We start from the raw sequence: 25,334 nt of genomic DNA, 5'->3' as shown, positions 1-25,334 counted from the left end.
GGCTTATATGACACAGTTTAAATTTAGAAAAGAGAAAATGTGAGTTAAGTGATTGATAATTATTCATTTATTCTCATGTTATTTTAAAACATTTTATATAGATGATGTTTTCTAGTCTTGATTTTGAAAGTTCCAAGAAATATGTTTCCTGTTAGATAAGATTGATGTACTGAGAAACCATTCTAATTCCCATATACATTGCTTTTCTTTTGGGAGGGATTATATATGAATAATTTTTTTAATTTATCAAGGACAAATTTTCTTATTTTCTGTGCTGCTTACATGATCTTTTTTGTTAAGCTTAACATTTAAAAAATATTTTATTTATTTTTTTTAGAGAGAGGGGAAGGGAAGGAGAAAGAGTGGGAGAGAAACATCAATGTGTGGTTGCCTCTCATGTGTCCCCTACTGGGGACCTGGCCTGCAACCCAGGCATGTTCTCTGACTGGGAATTGAACCAGTGACCCTTTGCTTCACAGGCCTGTGCCCAATTTACTGAGCTACACCAGCCAAAGCTTAACATTTTTAACATTATTTTATTGTCAGTTTTATATTAACCTGAATATTTTCCTACCACTGAAATAAACATAAAATACAGCAAAAGTTTAATTGTGCATTTGGATTAACTGAAAAATATTAATATAACAATAAAACTTCATGTATATTCCATGACACATCTGTTATATTTCTTAAAAATATCTCTAGGCCAAATAAGCCATGTGTAGGGTAATAGATACTTAACATGGTATTTCTTTTAAATTCAACTTAAACACGATAAAGTTATTATTTATGATCTACTTGAAAACCTAGAAGTTACTCTTGACACATCCCTCTCCCTCACTTCTCATATCTCATCCATAACCAAATCCTGTCTGTTTACTTTTTTTTAAAATTTTATTTTAATTGTTGTTCAGGTGTTTCAAAACAACACGCGTCTCTCTTGTTCAGCCTCACCTCAGTTTGAGCTTTCATCACCTCTTGTCTCACACCATCGTCTGAATCTCACACCATCGTCTGACTCCCTTCTGGCTTTTCTACAATCGGTGCTCATAGTGGTCTCTGCCATCACCAGATCTGCTTGCATCACTCTTTTTCACTCTTTTTCCATAACTTGTCATGGTTTTCACAGAGTAAAGATCATAATGTGCAGAATGGCCCTCAGAACCCATTTATACCTCTCCAGGTTCACAAGACCATAAGTGGCTCAAAGGCAAGGGTCATGTCTGGGGGCTTTGCTCACTGTTAGACCTCTGGTGAGAAAATTCATAAGGGTACGTCTTTAAAACATGGTAAATTTGTAAGGATTGGTATTCATCTGTCTCTATGGCTGGTTGTTATGTTATTTACATATGTTACTGTTTTCCTTTAAAGGTGGCCATTCTCATTCCTTTCCGTAATCGCCATGAGCATCTTCCAATTTTTTTCTTGCATCTGATTCCAATGCTCCAGAAACAGCGGCTGGAATTTGCTTTTTATGTCATTGAACAGGTAAGAATATTTTTCTAAATGGTGACCAAGTCTACCACAATGCAATAAAACTCTTACATATGGTGTCATTAAAAATATTTAGGTTAAGGTAACTCAAATCCTTGGTTTTATATTTTGATAAAACTGAATTTTGGATTCAGCTTCTATGGTGTAGAGCACATTTTTTTCAGTCCACTTGCCAGTTGATGTGCCGATATCATTTTAAATCACCTTATATCTTACCTAGGTTTTTCCTCTTTTCTTTGTATGATCAGCTAACTTTTTTCTGTAAACATTTTTATTGTCTCAGTATTTCATATACACAATTTCTTTGTCCTATTTGAACCCTTTGGAAATATTTTCCATACTTGTATTTTTCCCACCTCTGTGATTACCTAGTTTTACATTCAAAATGTCATCTTAGATTTCTTTCTTGGTCTTTTCCCCCACCCTACCTCCCAAGCATTAGGGCACTTGCTGGATTTTATTACTGATTTCTATGTAGCATTTCTAAAGCTGTACATTTTTGTGTGTGTGTGTCTCAAATGCATATGATTTGGATACTTGTAGTTTAGACATCAATGAACTCATTTTATCCTGATCTTCCTTTTTTTTTCCCCTCACACTAAACTTGACTAAAAATATATTTCCTTATATATCAGTAGTCAGAAGGTGACCTATTTTATATTACTGGATGCTGATTTTTTGGAGGTGGAAAATATTCAAATTTTATTTCTAAGATTGTAATATTTAATGCGTCTTGCCAGCTTCTGTGTAGTTTATTCTAGGAGACCCTTTATTCCTTTATTCTTTTTAAAGTTTTTTGCTCTTAGCTTCTTCCTCTGTTTATTCCCCTGGAAATACGTAGTTTTTAGTACAACTTACTGGCATACATCTAGATCACCCTCTAAGGTTTGTTCCCAGTACATACAATGACCATACAGTACATGGCGCTGTTGTACATTTTATGTAACAACCTATACTGTGAAAATTGACTTTTTTAAACCTGATAACACATTAAAAACTTTGCTACTTTCATGATAGCCATAATTGTGAACTTCTAGGTCAGTTTACCAACTGCTAGTTTCCTTTCTTTAAAATTTCAATTTTCGTAATGTGTTGGGAGGTGAACTCTCTGCCTCTGTGTTTTTAAAGGCATATTCTCCTGAGAGTCCAGCCTCATTGAATTATTTTGTGCATTCGACAAAGAAATCTGTACAGAGCAACTGAGATTTATATTTTGTAAACCTCATAAGTCAGGATCCCAGCCTCGATCAATATTAATTCAGGCCGGTGTATTTGACCGTGCGTAGTTTTCAGCACTAACATCTTTACCGCATGTGAAACAGAAGAGCCGTTTTCCTGCTGGACTCGTGCCCGGAAGTGATGAGCGATTGAAGAGCAGCTCAGAGCTCCTAGTTTTAAATAAGGGAGATTGCACACACGTTTGCCTTTTCTCCTTTCTAAAATGAGAATGCAAGAAAAACTTTTCAAACATTATTAAACCACAAGGACAAAGAGATGGAAGTAGTTGGGAGGTTCTGACACATTCCTGGAAGTGAGGAAGCAGATGGACCCCTGGCGGCTCCCTTCTCAGGGCAGAGGCTGTCCAATGCCGTGTGTGTGGTGAGGGTGATTGTGACAAGAATTGAATCAATTTCCTGAACAAACCCCTGTCAATCTCGAAAGGCATCACTGAAGATGGAGTAAAGCATTGGGCTAAAGTAAGGGGATTGTCTGAAAGTTGGATTATAAAACAATCAAGTCCCCAGTTCCTCATTTTTGCTTGTGTTGCTAGGTGATTATTCAGTTGTTTCTTGTGGTGAATGAAACGTTTACTCTCTGAACCGTGTTGACAGAGCCATCCTGTGAGGCCTTGAAGCAGAGGGGTCACATCAGCCTGCAGGCTGACCCGCGACCCTCAGGCCTTTTCCTGTTCAGCTTTTTCAAGCCAGCATTTAGGTATGAGCCTCCCCAACTTCTCCAGCTGAGGCAAGGCATGAGTGATGTCTTCATTAGAGAAATAGATTAGCCCCAGGAAAAAGATGCCCTAACCCATATTTGGAAGTTTCTATAGAAAAAGGCCAGTTTATTTATTACTTTATCACCTCAATGAAGCCCTCTTTTTTCCCTTCCTTCCTTTCCTTCTTTTTTTCTTCCTTTCTTTCCTTCCTTCCTTCCTTCCTTCCTTCCTTCCTTCCTTCCTTCCTTCCTTCCTTCCTTCCTCCCTCCCTCCCTCCCTCCCTCCCTCCCTCCCTCCCTCCCTCCCTCCCTACAAAGCAGATACAGAAGAGAACAAAGCAGGAAAGGCCTCTCCTGTTTTCACGGAGAGAGACAGGCAGTAAATAATTGTGTGATATATCAGGTGTCACTCAGGGCAAAATAAGGGGAAGGAGAGGTGTTCTCTCTTACAGAGTATTCGAGGAAGGCCTCCCAGTGGAGATGAGGTTGGAGTGGCCCTGAACGATGTAAAGCAGCAAGCTATGCTGATGTTGGGGGGCGTGCATTGGCAGGAGATACACGGTGTGTATGGGCAGTGAGGTCAGTCTTGCTAGAGTGATGAGTGGAAGAGAGTGTTAGGGAGGAAATCGGAGAGGATGAGAAGCAGATAATGAAGGACTGAACAGGCCAGGGTGAGGACTTGGATCCCATGTGAGATTGGAAGACTGTGGTGGGTTTTGAGTAGAAGACTGACATGGTCTAACTGTTGTTTTAGTAAGATGGCTATTCAGAGAATAGACTGAGGGGGACAAGAGCTAGAACAACAACGGTTAGAAAGTTTTTGCAGTTGTCCAGGTAGGAAAGATGTTGACTTGGGCTGCCGTGGGTGGAGGGGAGCAGTGGTTGGGTTTGGACCGCACTGGGTGTAGAAGTGATATTTTTTGCTGAAGAGTTGGATGCGTAGCGTGGACAGTGGAGGCCAGTTAACACTGATGCCAGGGTTTTTGTCTTGCTCAAGGGTGTTGCCATTTTCTGAGCTGTGGGCATGTGTGGAATGCAGAAGAGGATGCAGGGGAGGAACGGGCTTCGTGGTTGTAGTTTGGTTTAGGGCTTTGCTCGTGTCCACGCCTGCGTGTGGTGTATGGTATAGGTGTGTGTGGTGTGTGGTATTTGCATGAAGAGTAGTATGCCACCATCCTCACATACATGTGCGGCCATTTCCCTCAGCTTTTTAAGTGCCTGACTCTCAAACATGAATGGGCAGCCAAGGGTTCTCAGATTTTGAAGAAGGCCTCCATGAGAAGAGACAAAACCAATCAAATGAAAGGAAATGTAAAAAAAAAAGAGACTTTGGAGGGAATAGAGGAAATCTAAGAAAAGAACACCAGAAACTCATGATCAATATCCACAGAGAATAAAGGAAAGATAATGAACCCATGAAGCAAAAAAAAAAAACAAAACAAAAAAACCCAAAACAAAAAAAAACAATACAGGCCACTATAAAGAATAATTAGAACAAGAAAATTATCGAAAATGTGAGAACTAAAAGAGAACTTTCAGTAGAATGGGCAGCAGATTGTGGAGTAACACATGTGACTTTGGAGGCTAGGTCATCAATGACATTGCTGCTTCTGCCTTGGTCTCTTGGATCACTCACTTCTCGGGGAAGCCAGCTGCCATGTCACGAGGACACTCAAGGAGAGGAACCAACTTGCTGCCATCATCTTGCTGGCCACATGAGTGAGCCACCTTGGAAATGGGTCCTCGGGCCGAGGCCCGGACATCTCGGAGCAGAGATAGGCACCTCTGCTCCTGAGCTGTCGGAATTCCCTGTCCACAGGTACTGTGAGGGTAGTAAACAACCGTTATGTTTTTAGCCGCTGAGTCTTGCTGTGATTTGTTACACACCAGTAAGTAACTAATATGCTCACTGATTAGGGTTCTGGGAAAGATATCAGAAGAAAATGGGAGGTAATGGAGATAGTAACCAAAAAAATAAGAAAATTTCCCAGAAGCAAACCTATGAGCTTTCAGATTAAAGAGGCCCATGTGCACTCCTGAGTAAAATATAGAGCCACTGCGGGACAGATTATTTTGAAATTTTAGAATACAAATTGAAAAGGGAAGAGACCAAAAAGGTTCTGTAGGAAAAACTACCAGTGATTATATATCATAACTATATGATCCTTCTCAGCAATGTTGATAGCTAGAAGAGTGTGGAGCCATGCCTTTGAAATTCTAGGGCAAAGTAATCTTCAACCCAGAACTTTCCACCCAGCTAAAATGTCAGTTAAGTGGGAGGATAGACTGAGGGTGTTTTCAGTTTTGTCACGGACCCTTACTTAGGTGGCTGCTGAAAGATGTACCTCAGCAAATTGAGAAAGCCAAGTAACAGATACAGGTGATCTAGAGAATGAAGGAGAAGTGCTAGAGCGATTGATAGTCATACCTGGTCAGACCAGTCCAGACTGGCACAAGAACCGAGGGCAGTGGGTGTTGGCATGGGTGGGGTGAGTGGGGAAGGAACTGGTAGGTGATTTCATCAATTACTAATAGTATAGGGCATAATTATCGGGGCTTTTGTACAAAGTAATAATAGTTCTACAGAAAGTAAGAAGATGAGACAGTTATTAATTCCAGTTTGAGAAAGAAAAGTCACCATAATTTGCTCAGTACTCATGAAATATTTCTGTCATCCTAATGTTACACTGTTTATTTAACTAAAGTTATGATACAACTCCATACATTGGGAAAATGGATGGAGAGGCTGTGAGTCAGGTAGTGTAAAGCCTCCACAGCCATGATAAGGAGTCATAGACAGTGTCTAAAGTTAATGACACATGGACACATCAGAACTCTCATCATCTTGAAGCACGGGGATAACTACCAGAATAAGATGCTAGAAGAGTTCAAATGTGTTGCTTTTGGATGGTCTGGGGCTTACAGATCTGGTCCCACCAGTAGCCTCGTTGCACAGGGACAACAGAGAACTTGGCCAGGATGACGGCAGCATAGATGGCAGCGGCTACTTCCTTTGAACACTTAACATCCAGCCAGCATGTCCCTTGTAGTCCATTGATGGTGACAAATGTCTTGAATCAGGTCCTCTGGCCTGCATGTGTCTGCTTCTGCACAGGCACAGTCTTTAAAACCGCGTCCTTGAGGGATGCTCCCAGGGAAGAGGCAGTGGTGTCCGAGTCCTTGACAGCAGGGAGAAGAGATAGATCTCCTCCAGGACTCGATCTTCATGTCCTTGACCAGGCGGCCCAGTTTGGTGACAGGGATCCACTGCTTGTCTTTGGCATTGCCTCTGTGAGTTCTGCGGCCTTGACCTGACCCTCACCCCAGCCGAGACCCTGGCTTGGACACTGCTGACAGATCCTGCACAGAAGCCTCCTCGGACCCCCAGCCTCCCACTGCACAGCCTCCTGCAGCAGCGGTGTCACCTGCCACTTGTTTGCTCAGAGAAGAAGCAATAAAAACAATCTCTAAAGCCTTAAAGGAAGTAATTCAAGCTGATATTGATGCACCAGTAATAACATTATAATTTAACTTCCTTTCTCTTGTATCCTCTCCATTTCATTGATGAACAAAGAAGCTGTAAAAAGTTTTATTACCTCAAGTTAGAGCAGGACCCAGGAATGAAAATGAGTAATTTTGCACTCTTGAGGCAGCATTTCGGTGCAAACTACACAGTGTAACTCATTCACTTCTGTGTCATCCTCTTTTGTTTTTGTTTTGGAAATGATTTTGAGAATTATTGCTAAGGCCTGGGTAATTGCTGTTTAATTTTCTTTGGCTACAGAATGAAACTTCTTATTGTCAATGCATCTTAATATAATTTCCTACATAAAGAAAGGTAAGTGGTTATGATATAGAAAGTTAGGTTCTGTATATGTAATATGTTTCCATTTTTTGTTTCATAAGTACTCTTGGTATTTATTATAAGCAAGAATAATAAAAAGTAGGAACTGTTGGTTGCCCAGGCATTTTATATATTTTCGTCAGTAATAAAGGAAAATGGTTTTGTAATGAAGTTGGGTTTTGTGTAATAAGTTTCAATAGTTTTTGTCTCTAAAAGTGTCGTCTTTATTATAAGCATCAGTGATCAAAGTTAGCCCTCCCTGGCCTTGTTATGTAAGAGAAGGGTTACTGTTTGCTTTTCTTAGTCTTGATAGCGGTTTGGAAAGCTTCACTAAAAAAATGCAACCTATATAATTTTTAATGGCTTCATTTTTTTTCTGATCATAAGTAATCTATGTCTTGATGTATTTGAAGTAAAATAGAAACATGATTGCTCTCAATACATGAATGTGATGAACCAGTGTACTAGATAATAATTTATTGTAATGTATCAAACTATAAACTAATGCAAGTAATTTATTGAAGTATAAAATAATGCAAGTAAATTTGAATGCTGTATTTGAAAATCCTGAAGTATGTTTATCATTTTATCTATTTAATTCAGATGTATTTATTATTTGACCATGCTTCAACAAGTTAGAAAAATTTAGAAAAAAGTCAGATGGCAGAGCCTGAGTAGCATTTCTGTGTTTTGTCCCTGTGAAGACCGGCACACAACCGTTTAACCGCGCGATGCTCTTCAACGTGGGCTTCAAAGAAGCCATGAAAGACAGCCTGTGGGACTGCGTCATCTTCCACGATGTGGACCACCTACCCGAAAATGACCGGAACTATTACGGGTGTGGAGAAATGCCACGTCATTTTGCAGCAAAGCTGGATAAATACATGTATATGTAAGTAATGTGCAGTCTCCCTCATATTGTATAAAATACAGTATCATCATTATGTATCTGCATCAGATTGTTCAAAGCCTAAAGACTGTGTTTAATTGCAACCCGCCCTCGTAGGGAGCCAAGCTGTAGAGTTGCTTGTCCATCTCTAGGTTCTTCCATGGTTGAAGCCTCTTTCTGCAGTCAAGCCCGTGTGGATATGGTTAGTAGCAGTGTCATTTTGCTCGTGCTGTGTGATCCACGTGTGTGTCCCCCTTCTGCTTTCCTTCTCTAGTGATGTTTCCGTGCAGGGAAGGTCCTCTCTCCTGCAGTGTGTCTTCTCCTTCCTCTACTATGGATCCTTGACATGGTTTTAATAAGAAGAAAGAAAGTTTTTCATTCTCTGACTGGAGATACCTGAATTGTAAAGTCGTTGAAGCTGTGAGAGTAACTGTTTATTTTTTCAATTACTGTTTATATTCAGTATTATTTTTGTATTAGTTTCAGGTGTACACCATAATGGTTACACAATCACATACTTTACAGAGTGTTCCCCCTGGAATTTCAGTGCCCACCTGGCAGCATCCAGTTATTACAATATTACTGACTGTATTCGCTGTGCTACACTTTACATCCCCACGACTGTTTTGTAACTGCCCATCTGTGCTTCTCAGTCCCTTCAGTGTTTTCACAGTCTCCCGACCTCTCTCTCCTCTGACCGCCATCAGTCTGTTCTATGTCAATGAGTCTGTTTCTGCTCTGCTAGTTTATTTATATTGGTCTTTAGATTCTGCAGATGAGTGAAATATGGTATTTGTCTTTCTCTGACTGACTTATTTCACTAAACATAATGTCCTCTATGCCCAATCATATTGTCACAGACGGTAAAATTTCATTTTTTAATGGCCAAGTAATATTCCATGTATATATATGTACCACAGCTTTTTTATCCACTTGTCTGTTGATGTGCACTTGAGTTGTTTCCATGTCTTGGCTATTGTAAATAATGCTGCAGTGATCACAGGGGTGATGCGTTCTTTTGCATTAGTTTTTTGGATTTCTTTGTATAGATACCAGAAGTGGAATCACTGGGTTATAAGGCAGGTCCATTTCCAGTTTTTTGAGGAAATTCCACACTGCTTTCCACAGTGGCTGCACCAATCTGCATTCCCACCAACAGTGCGCAAAGGTTCAGTTTTCTCCACATCCTCACCAACACTTGTTGTTTGTTGTTTTATTTGCATTTCTCTGATGATTAGTGATGCTGAACATCTTTTCCTATGTCTGTTGGCCATCTGTATGTCCTTTAGAGAATTGTCTATTGAGGTCCTTTGCCCATGTTTTAATTAAATTGGGGTTTTTTGGCATTGAGTTATATGAGTCCTTTGTAGATTTTCAATATTAACTTCTCGTAGATGTATTGGTGAATATGTTCTCCTGTTCTGTGGGATGCTGTGGCAGTAACTTAAATCGACATGAAAGCAAGTATATTCTAGGAAAGAGATTATGGTTTTCACTGGCTAATTAAACTGGAGAGGAGAGAAAACAGAGGAGCAGGGGAGATAAATCCAGTATGAATGCTTAGCCTGGTGCCTGACCTGCAGGTAGAGAGAGGCAACAACAAGAGCAGGTGAATCAGCACTGAAACAGGAAAAGAACAGCTTTGCCTTGTTTTGCTGGTTGTTCTCGTCATTAGGAAGCCTTTTCCTTGATATCACAGTATCTGAACTCCAAGTCTGGCACTCCCTTCGAAAGGTCACTCAGGTTTAGGATCTCTGGTTTTAGGAATTTTTACACTTCTGGCAACAATTTTGGTTAGCCTGCTGGAGTTAAATTAGATTTAGTGTGACTGATTTTCACTTAAAAATACCATAAAGGTCATAATTTCTTATGAGTAAAGTATTCATACCTACCTAGATTAATGCTAGGGTGAGTAGGGTGCATTGGGAGTTTGGACATTAGAATGCTGGCTTAAGGAGAGGGTAGCAGGTAGGGTGTGGCTGGGTAGTGCACACTTCAGCCGGGACAAAGCCCAGTGGTGCTTCTCTGCCCAGAAATGACGTCTGCACTCCTATGGCTGCTGACCCGAAAGCCCAGGTCCCCAGACTGGTGTCCTTCCCTCTGTGGACAGTGTGAGGTAAACACTACTAGAGTTCTGCTTGTTTGAACTTCCATTTTCTGGTTTTTAGTGTATCTATTTTGCTTTCATCTTTATCTAATCTTTTTCATCTTGGGTATAGTCCACTTGGTTATTGCCACTTAAGCAGAACAATAAGTGGAATTAATGTGCTTGCCAATGTAGATGTGTCAACACAGACACACACACACACACACACACACACACACACACACCTGCTGGGATCTCAGGATTCTCCCAAATCACTGACCTGGGCAAGATTAATCCAACTGGCCCTGGCCGGGTGGGTCAGTTGTTTGGAGTGTCATCGTGTACAGCAAAGGGTTGTGGGTTCAATTCCTGGTCAGATCACATTCGTAGGGTGTGGGTTTGATTCCCGGTCAGGGCACATATGGGAGTCAACAACCAATCATTGTTTCTCTCTCATGTTAACGTTTCTCTCTGTCCTTCTCTCCCTCTCCCTTCCTCTCTCTCTCTGAAATGAATCAAAATACATCCTTGGGTAAGGGTTAAAAAATAATCATCCAACTGGTGTGGAAAACACCAGTTGCTTAACCACACCAAGAATGCTCATTGACCCTCTTGAGTCCCAGGTTGTATTACAGGAATCCTAATTCCCAAGTAAGGGCCTCGTGAGGTCACCTGGGACAATATGGTCGTCTCTGGGGTCCAGGTTGCTGTCACTACTGTCTTGGGGTGCCTTTGGCCCAGGGTGGAGCTAAGGTTGCTTTTCCCTGCGACCTTGGAGTTCCACGTGGGAGCTGCCTGTTCCACCTTCTGGCCACACAAGATCCCAGCTGGCAGACAGCTCTTCCCCACAGAGAATAGGCAAGAGTTTCTTCAACGAAAAAGGGAAATTGGCTTCCTCCCTTTCTCTGAGGCAACTGTGCTACAGTTCCGGCCGGATTTCCTTCACCTTGATTTTCAGATGCTGTGCGTGGTTGTGTTTTCTCTCCTGGCCCTTCACACTGGTGGCTTTTTTAGGAGTAGCATGCCACTCCCCAACGAGACTTACTCAAGTCTGCAGTCCAGGGGTGCTACCTCAGTATTCATTCTGTATCTAAATGAATAATTTAGTTTGACAAATTTCTGGGAGTATGAGTTAGAGAAAAGTAAGGAAAATAAAATCCAAATTTAAAAGCATAGTCATTTGTCGGAGAAAGACAAACACTGTATGATTTTAGTTCTAAGTAGAATCTAAAACAAAACACCTCGTAAATACAGAGAAGAGATTGGTCATTGCCAGGGGTGGGCGGTGAGGGGTGGTGAGATGGCTGATGGTGGTCAAGGGTACAAGCTTTCAGTTCTGAGTTCCGGGATGTAATCTACAGCATGGTGACTGTAGTTGATAATACTCTATCGTATATTTGAAAGTTGCTAAGAGAGTAGATCCTAACAATTCTCCTCACAAGGAAAAAGAATTTTCTAACTATGTGTGGTGATAAATATTAGCTAGACTTATTTTGGTAATATTTCACGACACCTACGTACATACAGTCATGATGTACACCTGAAACTGATGCAGCGTTATACTCGCATGTCAGTTACATCTCCATAAAAAGTCAGTAGTCTAAATATCAGTACATTAAAAATCAGTGTATTTGTAACTGTTCAGGAGAATTTGGGGGGTATAATCCAGGCAGACATACTCTAGGAATAGGCAGCTTGTCATTTTAAAATTAAATACTAGACTTGTCTCTACTAATACACATTTATACTGGTATGTATAATAAATAGTGTGTTTATAATAAGTTCTATTAATTTAGATGATTTTATTACCTTAGCAACATCTAACATTGCATGGACAGATATTGATGGATTTAATTAAGTTTACTTTGTTGTAACAATAAACAATTTTGAACACTGGGTTTTGAGAATTACAATAACATTAAATATTAAATTTAAATTACCACAAGTGTTTTATTTCGTGTTTTACATAACACATTTAGATGTACTTGTTTTACTAGAGTATAAAAATATTTTGTTTCCTGGAGTACTTTCCATTTCCCAGAATAGAATGTAATCAACATAATTACTTATTTGGAAAATAGGGGTCTATTTTGCAAGGCGCGTAAAGGACTGAAGACAGTGCCATTGGCAGACTGTTGTGATGTACTTTGTGGGTGCTCTGTTCTGCCTTCCTTCAGCCTCCCCTACAAGGAGTTTTTCGGCGGCGTGAGTGGACTGACGGTGGAGCAGTTCAGGAAGATCAACGGTTTCCCCAACGCCTTCTGGGGCTGGGGAGGAGAAGACGACGACCTTTGGAACAGGTGTGTGGAGGTGCAAATGGCTTAATAACAGAATTTCTGCAAATTCCCTTTCTGTTAGGTAAATTGTACTTCGCTATGCCAAGAGAAGATTCTTTGGGGTGGAAAAATTTTCGAGCGTCCTAAATCCCACTTGGTGTTTCTCCTTTTTTTCCTCTAGGAGGGCCTTCTGAAATTGTTAGTGACACACCCATTAGAACATTCCTTTGCACTTTAAATCGAACTCATTATTTTCCATGTTTATGTCAGATTTTATTTGCTTATATTTTCATTTCCATATATTGTAGAGTTCACTATGCTGGGTATAATGTAACAAGACCAGAGGGAGACTTGGGAAAATACAAGTCTATTCCTCATCATCATCGAGGTGAAGTCCAGTTTTTAGGACGGTAAGTTTAATATCATCTTTGGAGACTGAGTTCAAAATTATTTAATGTGTGAAAGATTTAAAATATACACTGCACCCAAAAAATCTTCTGGCCATATCAGTTTTTTAGCATTTTTGTGCTTGTGTTGAAGAGATATACATATATCTGCATATATACATAGTCATGTTATATGAAAAAGTCCAGTTTACTGTTTCTATAAAATGTGTTTTCTTAACATAAAACATAATGCCTTTTATATATTAAGGATGTCTAACTCATGAGGGTGCAGAATAATTTTTTCAGGGGGCATTTTAAGACTCATACAACTGCTAATTTATAACAGTGGTTTAGAGGGGTTTTAATTATATGTGAGAACCAAAAATTGTAAAGAGCACTAAATGCTTTAATTTATAAGAATAACCTTGAGGATATTCCCCATCAATTTTTCTTTTTGAACACATTTGTGACTTTTTTTTCTTTCCAACACTATAGGTATAAATTGCTAAGGTATTCAAAGGAGCGCCAGTACATTGACGGGCTGAACAATTTAATATACATGCCAAAAGTGCTGGTTGATAGGTTGTATACAAACATATCCGTAAACCTCATGCCAGAGTTAGCTCCAATTGAAGACTATTAAAGAAGTCGCTCTCCTGGCAAGATGGACCATGATGCTGGACCCTAGACCTGGAGTGCACGCTCAGTGGAGGTCAGCAAATGGATGGGTCACTGTGCACGCGTCTGTAGAAGGGCCAGCAGTCCTCAGTGGTTACCCTGTGGGTTGTCTACAGTCAGCCTGCTTCCTCCGCCCTCTGCCAGAGACACACCCCCACGGCGAGTGCTGCAGAGATCAGAAGCCGTGGAAGTGAAGAGCTCCCTGTAAAGAAAACATTTTTATACTGAAATCTATAATTTAACTCAAGAGAACGCTTTATTTCTGTTTAAACATATTTTGTACATATGCGATGTAAATTAATGTGTTTAAATTGTTGACAAATAAGATGTGTTACAGTTTTGCATGTAGTCGGTTATGCCTTTATTGGACTTTTATAGACCTTTTTTTTTATTTGCATGGAAAAAAACAATGTAAATTTATGTCACTAAAAAAAGGTTAACCCTTGTGTGAAATGAAGGAACTGTCAATAATTGACAGCCAACTAATACAGTAAACTGTTATACTAGTTTTGAGCTTTAGACCTTCAGCCTTCCGTGTGGAAGAAGGCACGGCTTTCGTAGGGTCCTAAAGGGTAGAAGGAGAAGCTGAGACAGCTTTTTTCCTGCCAGGATTACCTATAATTTTCCTGCTTGCGATCTCATCAGATTTTGCTATATCACAACCATAATGTTTATGCATATTGCATGGGTATTACCAAGAAAATTTTTAAAGTTGTGATGTGACATATGATATAAAGGACCTCTTCATGTTAACTGTCTTTCATGGACCTCTGGTGTGTCAGGGATTTTGTGCCTCAAAAAATGTCCCTAAGGTTGTGTGTGTTTGCACACCGTTTTTTGTTTGTTTGTTCTAATAGCGCACAGCACTTTTATTTTGAGTTCAGAAGAGCCAAAATTTTTTTTATTTAAAAAATATTGAAACAATTTTTTTAGAAGAATGAGTTATATGGAAAACCTACCAATAGTACTTATAATATACAAATGAATTATACTATTAGATAAGAAATTAAATGTTCTATTTTTATGAAGATAAATGCTTAGTAGATAAAAATAAACTTTAAGTTCAGTTCTCAGACTCATGGAATTTCAAGTTTGGAGGGATTCTTTCTAATATTGGCCAATTTCATTCACACTGTATTTTTTTCACTTTTAAGAAATTATATTTCTGGTGTTAATTATTAAAATTTCCTCACTAAAGTATAGTTTAATGGAAGTATATTATAACACGTAATCAGTTATTTAAATACATTGATATTATCAGGCAATTCTCAGAAAACAGGTCTTCACCACCTGACATCAAGTGTATTACTTTATTTTAAATTTGAATGAACTTTTTATGGCAAAATCAAGTACTTATTTTTACTTTAAAAATGATCAATTACTGTTACCCAAAGATTCCTTAAAATATCTTAAGGTACTTTCACAAATTTAAAACAAAAAACTGTATATCTATGTAGTGAGTCTTCAGTAACAATGAAGAACAACAAAAAGCTGTATCTGAGAGATGTTTGGATAACATTCGCCTCACAGACCATTCACCTGGAACAGAAATACGGTTATTTATCTCAGGCCGTAAGTTTAGTTTTTGAAGTTGGCACTTTCTATGACAATATTGGTAACACAAATGACCACAAAACAAATCACAAAAGAATGAAATTCTTGTACTTTGAGAAAACTGACAGCCCTGTTATGATACCAAACAGAATTTCTCCACATTTTTTCTTAGAAACACTTCCAAAATATTTGTCTCTACTGTTTTTTCCTTCTACTGAAAATAATGAAAACTCAAACCTGAAAAGTAAATTTGTCCTTAATTTGTCTGTCCATTTTCTGTCTCTCATAGTCAATGTAATTTTTTACTTCAGTGTAATGAACGAAAGTCAGTTGGGGGAGTTACCATTTGTTGTTCAATAATGAGAGAGTAGGGGCAGAGGAGCATAATTAATTCATGGAATAATGAACTATTTTAGTTGTGGGGAAAATTAGGGCTGTTTCTGAATTTTATTAGGAAAACATTGTTTTTTAATGTGGATGTGCCCACATTTTGGAATCTTTTCATTTTGATATACATTGTACAATTTGAAGATAACTCAGTTCTATTAGTATCTGCCTTATTTTTTTGGATTAAATCTAATAGTAATTTTTGTTTTAGGAGTGGGCCGTGAATATTTTGCTTCTTTTCCAGTTTTGACTTTTGTATGTCATTCTGTGAAAATCATCTTACTAGTTTGTTTTTTTGTCTTTTGTTTTTAACTGCAGACTTAAAATTGAATTTTGCCTATAGTGACTTATATGTTTCAATATCTGTGACAGAGTTTTGCCCAATTATGTTTATTATGTGAAAATAACTCTATTTCATAAAAACTAACAAATACATTGCAAATTCAAACTATCTTTTTATAGTTTTGTTTAGTGGGTACATTAGTGAGCATGTATTTTTTGCCTATTCCATCGGGTGCCATGAGAGATACGTCTATGAAAAAAGTGTTACTTCATTCCTAAACAAATCAAGTCAAGCAAGTGGAAACCTTTCTAAAATTATGAAGACCTCCTCTGATAACTTACTCATTGTATTTCTTAGTCTCAAAACCAAGAGACATGTATAGTGGACATGGAGTTATTACAAGGTCTCTGTGGCACTGCTGGGAAAGTTATATAGTGTCTCTCAGTTAAGAAGGTAATAATAATGATTAATGGGCCTATTTGTAAAAAAAGAATAAGTGTTCCTATTTGCAGTAACACTATATCTCATTTGTAGTGGTGATAGTCATTTAAATCTTTGCAAAAAACTAGGGTGTAATGAATATTTTTTTTTAAATCTGAATTTAGATTTCTGGTTTAGCTTGTGAAAAGGTGTTCAGTAAGGAAACCTTGCTTACAATGTTATGTAAGTACAAAATTACATATTACAAATTTGCTTATACTTCTTTTCCAGCCAAGAGATGGCTATCTACTTGAAAACAAAATAGAAAACTACGTAAGACAGTATTCTCGCTCTTTTGGAGACTCCCTGTGAGTAAAAGCAGATTTTGTGTCATTCTATTTGGCATTTGCTTGTCTTTGCTCTATTTCTTCATGTGTTTTCTTTTTGGACAAATATTAGCACTCTAGATTTATTGCCTTGTATTTGCCAGTATGCCGATGAGAGAACTGAAATGTCCACAGTAGTGTTTCTCAGAAGGAGGGAGTTTGCTTCAGGTCAGTGTGCTGAGATCTGAAAGGCTTTTACATAAATGCACTGAAATAAATGCTAGTAATTTCTTGTATTCTCATTTTTTTTGCTTCTCATGGAAATGTTTGTACTTTTTTATCATTGTCTTTTATGAAATATAATGTTCTAAAGACTTTGTGTGATGATGTAATTATTTCCTCTCAGGAACTTTTTGGAGGTTATCCGGGTTTTTCATTGTTGTTTGTTTTTCTAAATTTCAAGTGAGTGGCTGGTGCATACCTCGGCCATACTAGGATTGCGCTGTAAGCATAAGATGAGCGCAGCACCTGTCTTTTGAACAGTTTAAGTGAAATACACTGAGAGATTGCCCCACAGTTTTTTCCTCAAAAGAAACAGTAATATTTAAATATTTGTCCTCACAGAAAACTAAAAATGGAACTTCCTTTTGACTCAGCAGATATAATAATCACTGCTGAAATTACACCCTAAGAACCCCAAAACACCAGTTCAAAAGAACCTATGCACCCCAATGTTCATAGCAGCACAATTTACAATAGCCAAGTGCTGGAAACAACCTAGATGCCCATCAATAAATGAATGGGTCAAAAAACTATGGTACATTTACACAGTGGAATACTACACAGCAGAGAGAAAGGAGCTCCTACCCTTTGTGACAGTGTGGATGAATCTGGAGAGCACTATGCTAAGTGAAATAAGCCAGGCAGTGAAAGACAAATACCATATGATCTCACCTTTAAGTGGAACCTAATCAAAACAAACAAGGAAGCAAAATATCACCGGGGACATTGAAATTAAGAACGATGTGACAGTAACCAGAGGGGAGGTGGAAGGGGATAATGGAGGCAGAGGGGGAGGGGGTTTCAGGAACAACTACAAAGTACACATAGACAAAACAAAGGAGGGATGAAATCAGGGGAGAGAGGTGGGGATGGCTGGGATGGGGGTAGAGTGGTGGGGAGAAAATGCAGACAACTGTACTTGAACAGCAGTAAAATAAAAAAGATGACAACAGCCAACACACAAAAAAAGTTTGTCCTCAATACAATTAATAATCTAGTGTATCAAGATGAATATTTGAGAAGTAATTTTCAGCATTACTTTTCTCCTCCCTGTACAACTTCAGTAAACTAAACTGGTTTCATGCTCAATTCCCTTCTTGTTTTTTAGGTGTCAAGTAGTATTGAAGATCTTGAAAGCAAATAATCAGACCTCAAAATGCCTAGGAACTAGATTTGTATTTGGGCTGGATTGTGAGATCATGATTTTATCAAATTATTGTGTACTGAATTTTAAGTATTTTTACTTGTTATGCATAGTATGAGCTATCAGGATATTACCACTATATATCACAAATGAAGCCAATCATTAAGTCATAATTATTCAGTCATTTAAATGATGCAAAGCCATAAAATGGGGTTGGTTTAGTTGGTCCCAGGTTCTTACCTATGGTAGTAATTTGTTCAGTGATGAAATGTGACTCATTTTAATGATCTTGTGTACATATATTTTTGCATTGTTTTTAAACATAGGGACTTAAGGTTGTGGAGGTATTCTGAACCAAAACTGTTTTACTTAAGAATCTCCCTTCTTAAGGAGAATGAACTGCATTGATCTTGATTTAGGTGACTTCAGAAAAGATAGTACTATTGAATTGGCCAAAAAGTCCATGTAGTTTTTTTTCATAAAGTAAAAAACACACTTTTCATGTTTACCAGTAACTTGATTAATTTGGATATTTTGAGTATGTCAGCTATCTCCCAATGGTATAACATTGATTATTCTCAATTAGTGTCTTCATTTGATCACTACCAACTTCAACTGGTCTACCCAAATGAGAAATCTCGTCCAGCGAGAAATCTCCAGCACGAAACTTCACAAACCTGTTGGTACATTCAATCAGTTACAGCCCCTTCTTCATACACTGCACATATCTTTTTTCTGTTTCAGTTGTGTTTTTACTCTTGAAATAAAGCATAATATGCCAAAGAGTTTGCTTATTTTCTTCTTTCTTCAATATTAAAGTGGCTACACAAAAATTCAATTTTGATAAGTTTTTTTAAATGCATGCTGGTAAGAGCCATCACAGTACAATCTAACAAAATTGTTTTGAATGTGCAGTTAAAGACAATTAAGTGCTACTGGAGCCATATTATGGGGAAAAAAAGCCACTAACTTTTTGGCCAACCCAATATATCTGTCAAAACTATATTACTATTAAAAGAAAAATATATGGGTTTAAAAATAAAACATATCTGTCACGACATATTCCTATAACATAGTGTAGCGGACCTGAATTTCATTGCTAATGTAACCTTCCCAATTTTGCCAGTTGAAGCATGTGGTTGCGAGAATCTCCAAAAGGTGCCAGGCATTAACTCCTGATCCTCAAAGAGTTTACTGTCTTCTCTCTGTAATACTGAAGTAGAAACCAAGCCCTCATTCTATGAGGCAGGGGACTCAGTTGTGGCCTCTTTAAACACTGGTTTTAATATTTCACCAGTGCAATGTTTGGCTTTGTAGGAGCAGCTTTTCTCCAGACACAGAATAGTTCTTAGCTTAAGCATTGCACAGTCCTTCAGAAGGAGAGTTGAGATTCACTGGTTCTCCTGCTACAGACCTTGAAGCTTTGAAGTTAACATTTAGGAAGGCTGTGTGAACGGTGGCGGTTATAAGCAGAGATTCGGGAATTAGCCTGACCTGAGTTTGAATTCAGGGATCCACTATTATTAGGTGTGACGTTTTAGCAAAATGGCACCCCCCTGTGGTCCTCAGTTTCCTGATTTCTCAATCAAGGGTGATAGGAACTACCCAAGGATTGTTGAAGTGATTAAATAAGCCTAATCTTAATCAGAGCCTGACACACTTTGCCAAAATTTAGCTCCGAGTAAGCCAGTTTTCAGCTTTAGAGTAACAACCTTTTCTTTCATGCAAGTTGTCTCAGATCATAAAGAATGATCACATTCTTTAATTCTCTTTAAGTCAGTGATTACCCAATATATTACAGGATAATGTATGTAAATAATTAGTAAAACTGGCCAAAGTGCACAATTAAAATTCAGCAGTCATAGTCATGAGAAGTGTAGCAAATGGGAGTCAGGCTCTGTTTTCTCAGAGGGATGTGAGATTTTAGGCAGATGATGCAGAAAGCATCTACCACACCACTTAGCTTAAGCTCGTGGAGGGTATTCAGTCACTTGTTCCTTGTCAGTATTACAGCTGAACTAGTAAATGTCCACGAGGGCCTACTGCCCACTTTTTCTTCCCTATCTTGGCTTTAGGGTTTGGCTCTTTCACCCATCCTCGATTTTCTTGGGAGACTCTTCCTCTGCCATCTATGCTCTCTTCTGATCAATAATTCACTTTCTAGGACCACTGTCTAGCCCTGTCCAATGCAATGTTCTGTGATGATGGAAATGCCCTATGGCCGAGCTATCCAATATCGTAGTCACCAGCTTTATGTGGCTATTATGCATTTGAAATGTGAATAGGCAAATAGGGAATTGGATTTTTAATTTTGTTGAATTTTAATAAGTTTAAATAGGCACATACAGCAGGTGAGCTCTTGTACTTGCAAAGCTGTAACTACGTGGTCCCCAGGCTGTATCTCCAGCTCACAATTCTTAGTTCCTGAACCACAGTATCAACTTATTGGTCAGCTCCACCTGCTTGTCCTAAACAGAATTTATCATAACCCCTTTCAAAACCTAATCTTTCTCCTGCTTTACCATCTACTTAGTAACTCAAGAACAGGTCTGAGTCCTCCCTCTTCTCTGTATAGTCAACATTAACTCTACCTTGTAAGTCTCTGGTCCATCTGGTCTTCTGTTTCCACAACTACCTGGATCCATCCAATTTTTTTTCCTTTTTTTTTGAACTTAAATTTTCTTTTTTGGCAGTAAACTGAGGTATTGTATATTTTTCCATTACCATTTCGTGCCCTTATATCCCCCTCCTCCCAGCAGTCATCACACTGCTGTCCATGTCCATGAGTCCTTTTTCCTCTCCCAGGTTTTTCTTACTACAAAGATGTGTTGTCTTGTTCGAATCCGTCTTCCGTATTGCCAAGGAAATTGTGTGTCTTGAAATACTGCTTTAAAATCTTTCAGTAGGACCTACAGGGTGGGGTCCATGTACTTCTGCCTCTCACACTGGGTCCTCGATGGTCTGACTTTCCTCTCCAGGACCAACAGCTCACCCTGCATTTGTATTGCAGCCTTTAAATTCTCCAGCCACCTGTGAGCCAGCATCGTGCCCCTTTGCCTTTGTACACCATCTTTTCTATCCTCATCCACCAAATGATCTGCTGTGTATCTCTTAAGACTTGGTATGCTCTTCTGGACGCCTTCTCTCGCCAACCCAAGTAAAATTTGCTTGCTGTTTTCCTTGTAAGCCTGCCCTATAGTACATGAATCCTATTAAAGTGGGTCTTACACTATTACATTTATTTGCACATTTTTCCCCTCCAAAGATTGTTAGCTCTTTGAGAGCAGTGGGGTGTGCCATTCATTTTTGTACCCCATCGTCTAGCACAGTGCTCAGAATGAATGATCCTGTCAGGAGAACACTGCCATCTAGCAGGAAAGAACAGGCCACAGCATTCTAAATTACTGTTCCATTGACACATATATGCCATAGCTACTTATTGAACCGTGTTAAGTAGGATCAGTGCCTTAACTATGACAATTAAGGGTCGTCATCAAAATGGGTTTGGACCCACCACCTGCAACAATATCTGAACAGAGAGCCAGGCTTGTCTTTTTTGTTCAATGTAATTTTCAAATCTAAAAATATTTACTAAGCTTTAGAAAATTAACTGTAGATCAGTGTATAAAAGGAAAAACAGCATAGTTAAGAATTCACTGCCAGAATCGTTTTTATTAAGTAAACAAATCATACACAGAAAGTGAAGGTCAACCTGCCAACTAAATGTCACGAGACATTAATACGATGACAGCTTGAGAGCAGGTGCTGAAAACATCTGTTTGACTTATCAGAGTGAAGGTGTTCATTTACCCTGGTACATAATTTACATCTGAGATAGTTTGAACACTGAATCTGGCTTATCTTTAAGGACGAATCTGACTTTCTATTACACAGTCCTTCCTCCCTACCCCTTCCTTCACCTGCTCTTCCACATCCTTTCTTCTTTTCTTCCACCGCCTGGTTAGAATCAGGAAAAATCATGCTGGCTATTAGATTTCCTGGACTCTGAAATCCTGTGAATGCTTTTGTTCAGGCAGAACAGGGTCACTATGGAAACCAGGCTTCTCCTTCATTAGACTCTTATCCCTTGACCTTGTAGAAATACCACTTTGCATAGGGTGATTCTGTAGTCTTTCCAGCTGTCTAGCAAGTTGTGGCAGCCTTGTCTTCAGCCTCTTTAATTCCAATATTTATGGGCTTTTTAAAGCACCTACTGTGTCTCAGACACTGTGCTGAGTGTTAGGAGCATGTGGGAGTGGGCAGGAGATAGAATTCATCTTGGTTTTTTTCAGGTTCCCTTTTGGAAAAATGACAGGTATATATAAAAGGTGTCTGCTTGCTGGCGTACACTTTTGTAGGTTCTTAGATTCCAGAGAGCAGGCTTTTTGGCAGAGGGTGAAAAAGGCGGGGGGCTTTTCTTTTTCTTTTGCTGTGCTTCTGTTGGCATTCTAGGTTGCAGATGTCTCTAGCTCCCAGGCTAGAATCAGGGAGGAGGCAAAAAAAAATATTCCCTGGAACTCACAGCTGGGTTATTCCTTGAATCTGGGTCTCCCTAAGCAGTTCTCCTTTACTCTACCTTTAGAGTCTTCTGGTAGGGGTTTTTGTTTTGTTTTGTTTTGTTTTTGTTTTTCAGTGATCAGTGGGAGAAGAAAGAGGAATGAGTTTACCTCATCTTGTCCAACTCAAAAATGTCACATGAGAAGAAAGGTAAGAAACTGTTGACTATCAAAGGTAAGGTATGTTGACTATCGCTGTCCACATGGTGGTAGTGACATTGCACTATGACTTTGCAGGGTGAAGGACTGGGGGAAGGGTGCAGGGATCTCTGTATTATTTCTTACAATAGCACAAGAGGCTGCAATGACTTCAAACTAAAATACTTAATTTAAAAAGAGGCAGAGTTCTTTATGAAAGATGATCAAATCCACTCACAATAAAAGGCATAGAGATCAAAATGACATCGAAGTATCAGTTCTGACTCTTCAGATTAGCAAATACCCCCAAATCTCACCACTGCTATCGGAGAGCTTGTATAGCACCAGGCACTCTCGCACACAGGGTGCAAAATGCCACAACCTCTGTGGAGGGGAACTGAGCAATAGCCAACAAATTACTAAAGTACTTATGCTTTGTCCCAGAAATCCTTTTTTAGGCTTCCACCCTAACGACACATCCTACAGATATGAAACAACAAATGTATGTGTCTCTTCATGGAGGCATTGGAGTAGCAAAACAGAAGCACCTGAATACCTAGAGGGGACTGGTTGAACAGGCTCTGGCCAGCCACACACGGGAACACTTCTCGGCCGAATAAAAAGGAGGCAGGATATATACTCTGATAAGTATTGGTTTCCAGGCTAATGGTGCCTCGTGGGAAAAAATAAGGGTCACACACTATGTAAAGTGCTGCTTTTTGTGAATGAAAGAAGGGGAAATAAAAACGTGTGTATTTGATTATTTTTTTACAAAAGAATGACTGGCAGGACAAACCAGAAACAAATGCAAATGGTGGTCTGGGGTTGGCAGCTCTCAGGACCAGAACCATGACCCTGTTTTTCTATAATCAAAAAATTAAAATGTACCAACAAACCATGACACTGATTTTAAACAGAGACACATTTTTAAAATTATTTGGACAAAAGAGAACCGATGTTTAGTGTGTTATTCTTGATTAACTGAAGATTACCTTTGGCAAATAGAAAGAAAACACATCGTATTTGGTCATTGTTCTTGCTGAATTATAGGAATGTCACTAATTCTGTGTTCCCGTGTTTTATTGGGTCTTTTTTTCATCCTATTTTTACTGTGGTTTTTTTTTTTGTTGTTGTTCACAGTTTACTTTGCATTGTTAATGCGGGGAAAGTAACAATTACTCTTTCGTGGCAGCCCTGCCCCTGGTCCTCCCGCAGAGAAACTGCCTTCACCACCTCCTGGGAGGAGGAGTCCCACACACCCTGGCTTGCCTGGCCACAGCTTGCTGGACAAGGGGTCCACCAGAGAGAGCACAATGGTGAACAAACAAAGCCAACCAGAGTCTCAGGAATTTGAAGGGGCACAGGGACTGAGGCAGTTAATTCGTGAGGCGATGGCTGAACCCAAATTTTCTTCTATATGGTTAAGTGAGCAGAGAAGCTGGTCTGCAAAGAGAATGAAAAGAGGACTCACATTGCAAATCTAGCAGACCAGAGACAGAGAGAGAAAGATGTAGTTATTCAGTTCCTGCCAGCTTTCCAGCCCCCATCCCTGGTGAGGCTCAGCTGTGACCCTGCCATTTGTGTTCTGTGAGATACAAATGAATCCTTAAATGAATCTCTTGTCATTCAAGCTAGTTAGACTGAGAATGTAATCTTAAATCCAATGACCCCTAGTTGAGATACTGCATTTCTCTCTTAGAGAGGATTTTGACCTCATTAAAACCAATTTTGATTATGCCAATCAAAGTTACCAACTATTTATAATGAAGCGTGTTCAAGCATACATAAAAACAGCCCTACTGGGGTGAGATGTCTTGGAGGACAAGAGCCATTTCTTTTTCATCTTCAACTGGCACTCTTAATGGGAGTTCAACAAATATTTGTTCAATGAAGCTTTTTTTTTTTTTTGTAATCGTTAGAGTATGGATTCCGCTCTTTTTTTTTTTTTAATTGCTTTTCTCTGAGTCAAAGAAGGTAGAATCTCAGGGGATACATTTTCAGTGTGAGTTGGATTTGAGGAGCTACAGATATTCTGGAACAATTTCCCAGGGATCTGGTCCCCATCATTCCCTCTCCAGGAAGTTTTGGGAAGCTGATTCAGGGCCTGTGCAGAGTTTGGGGAACTGTTGAATGCATGGCACTCTCAGGCTGCTGCATCCTGGTGCTGGTTGACATTTGAATCCGTTGAGGAGCTTTTAAAACTATAATCATTCTTGGGCTACACTTCCAGAAAACTAATTTAACTCATCTGGGTATGAGTATTCTTTAAAATATTTCCAACTGACTCTAAAATGCAGCTAAAATGGAAAACTGACAGTAGATAATTCACTTATGAATTATCTAAGACATTCATGTGGGCTTGCAGCGGATGTGAACTCATGGGATTTTTCAAACAGATGTAGATCTTCGTCCAGGCCTGGTTATTCGAGATCATGGTCTTCAAAATGGTCTTGGGCCATTAGTATATAAATATTAATATTCAACAGAGGAAGCAAGTACATATGATGGACTAAAGGTAGTTTATTCAATAAATTATGATGAAAAAATTGGACAGATATGTGCAGAAAATGAAACTAGGTCACCTTCTTACAGGACATACAAGAATAAATTCAAAATGGGTCAAAGACTTAAGTGTTAGACCCAAAGCCATAAAAAT

At 39.0% G+C, this 25,334-nt stretch overlaps 1 protein-coding gene across 2 annotated transcripts in view; it reads left to right on the top strand.

Annotated features, from left to right (window-relative positions):
• Window positions 1-16,896, top strand: part of B4GALT6 (beta-1,4-galactosyltransferase 6) — a 63,495-nt gene extending 46,599 nt beyond the window's left edge. For both annotated transcript variants that reach the window (XM_037165632.2, XM_037165633.2), the window contains 5 exons: window positions 1,372-1,488; window positions 7,978-8,165; window positions 12,426-12,548; window positions 12,833-12,934; window positions 13,406-16,896. In XM_037165632.2, coding sequence (XP_037021527.2) covers window positions 1,372-1,488; window positions 7,978-8,165; window positions 12,426-12,548; window positions 12,833-12,934; window positions 13,406-13,553 — 678 coding nt within the window. In that variant the 3' untranslated portion in view covers window positions 13,554-16,896. The remainder of the gene's footprint in view (window positions 1-1,371; window positions 1,489-7,977; window positions 8,166-12,425; window positions 12,549-12,832; window positions 12,935-13,405) is intronic.
• The last annotated feature ends 8,438 nt before the right edge of the window (window positions 16,897-25,334 follow it).

This window comes from Artibeus jamaicensis, unplaced genomic scaffold, assembly GCF_021234435.1.
Source record: "Artibeus jamaicensis isolate MK-2021 breed Jamaican fruit bat unplaced genomic scaffold, CSHL_Jam_final contig_354, whole genome shotgun sequence".
Classification (NCBI taxonomy): Eukaryota; Metazoa; Chordata; class Mammalia; order Chiroptera; family Phyllostomidae; genus Artibeus; species Artibeus jamaicensis.
This window is presented reverse-complemented; position numbering and strand designations above follow the sequence as displayed.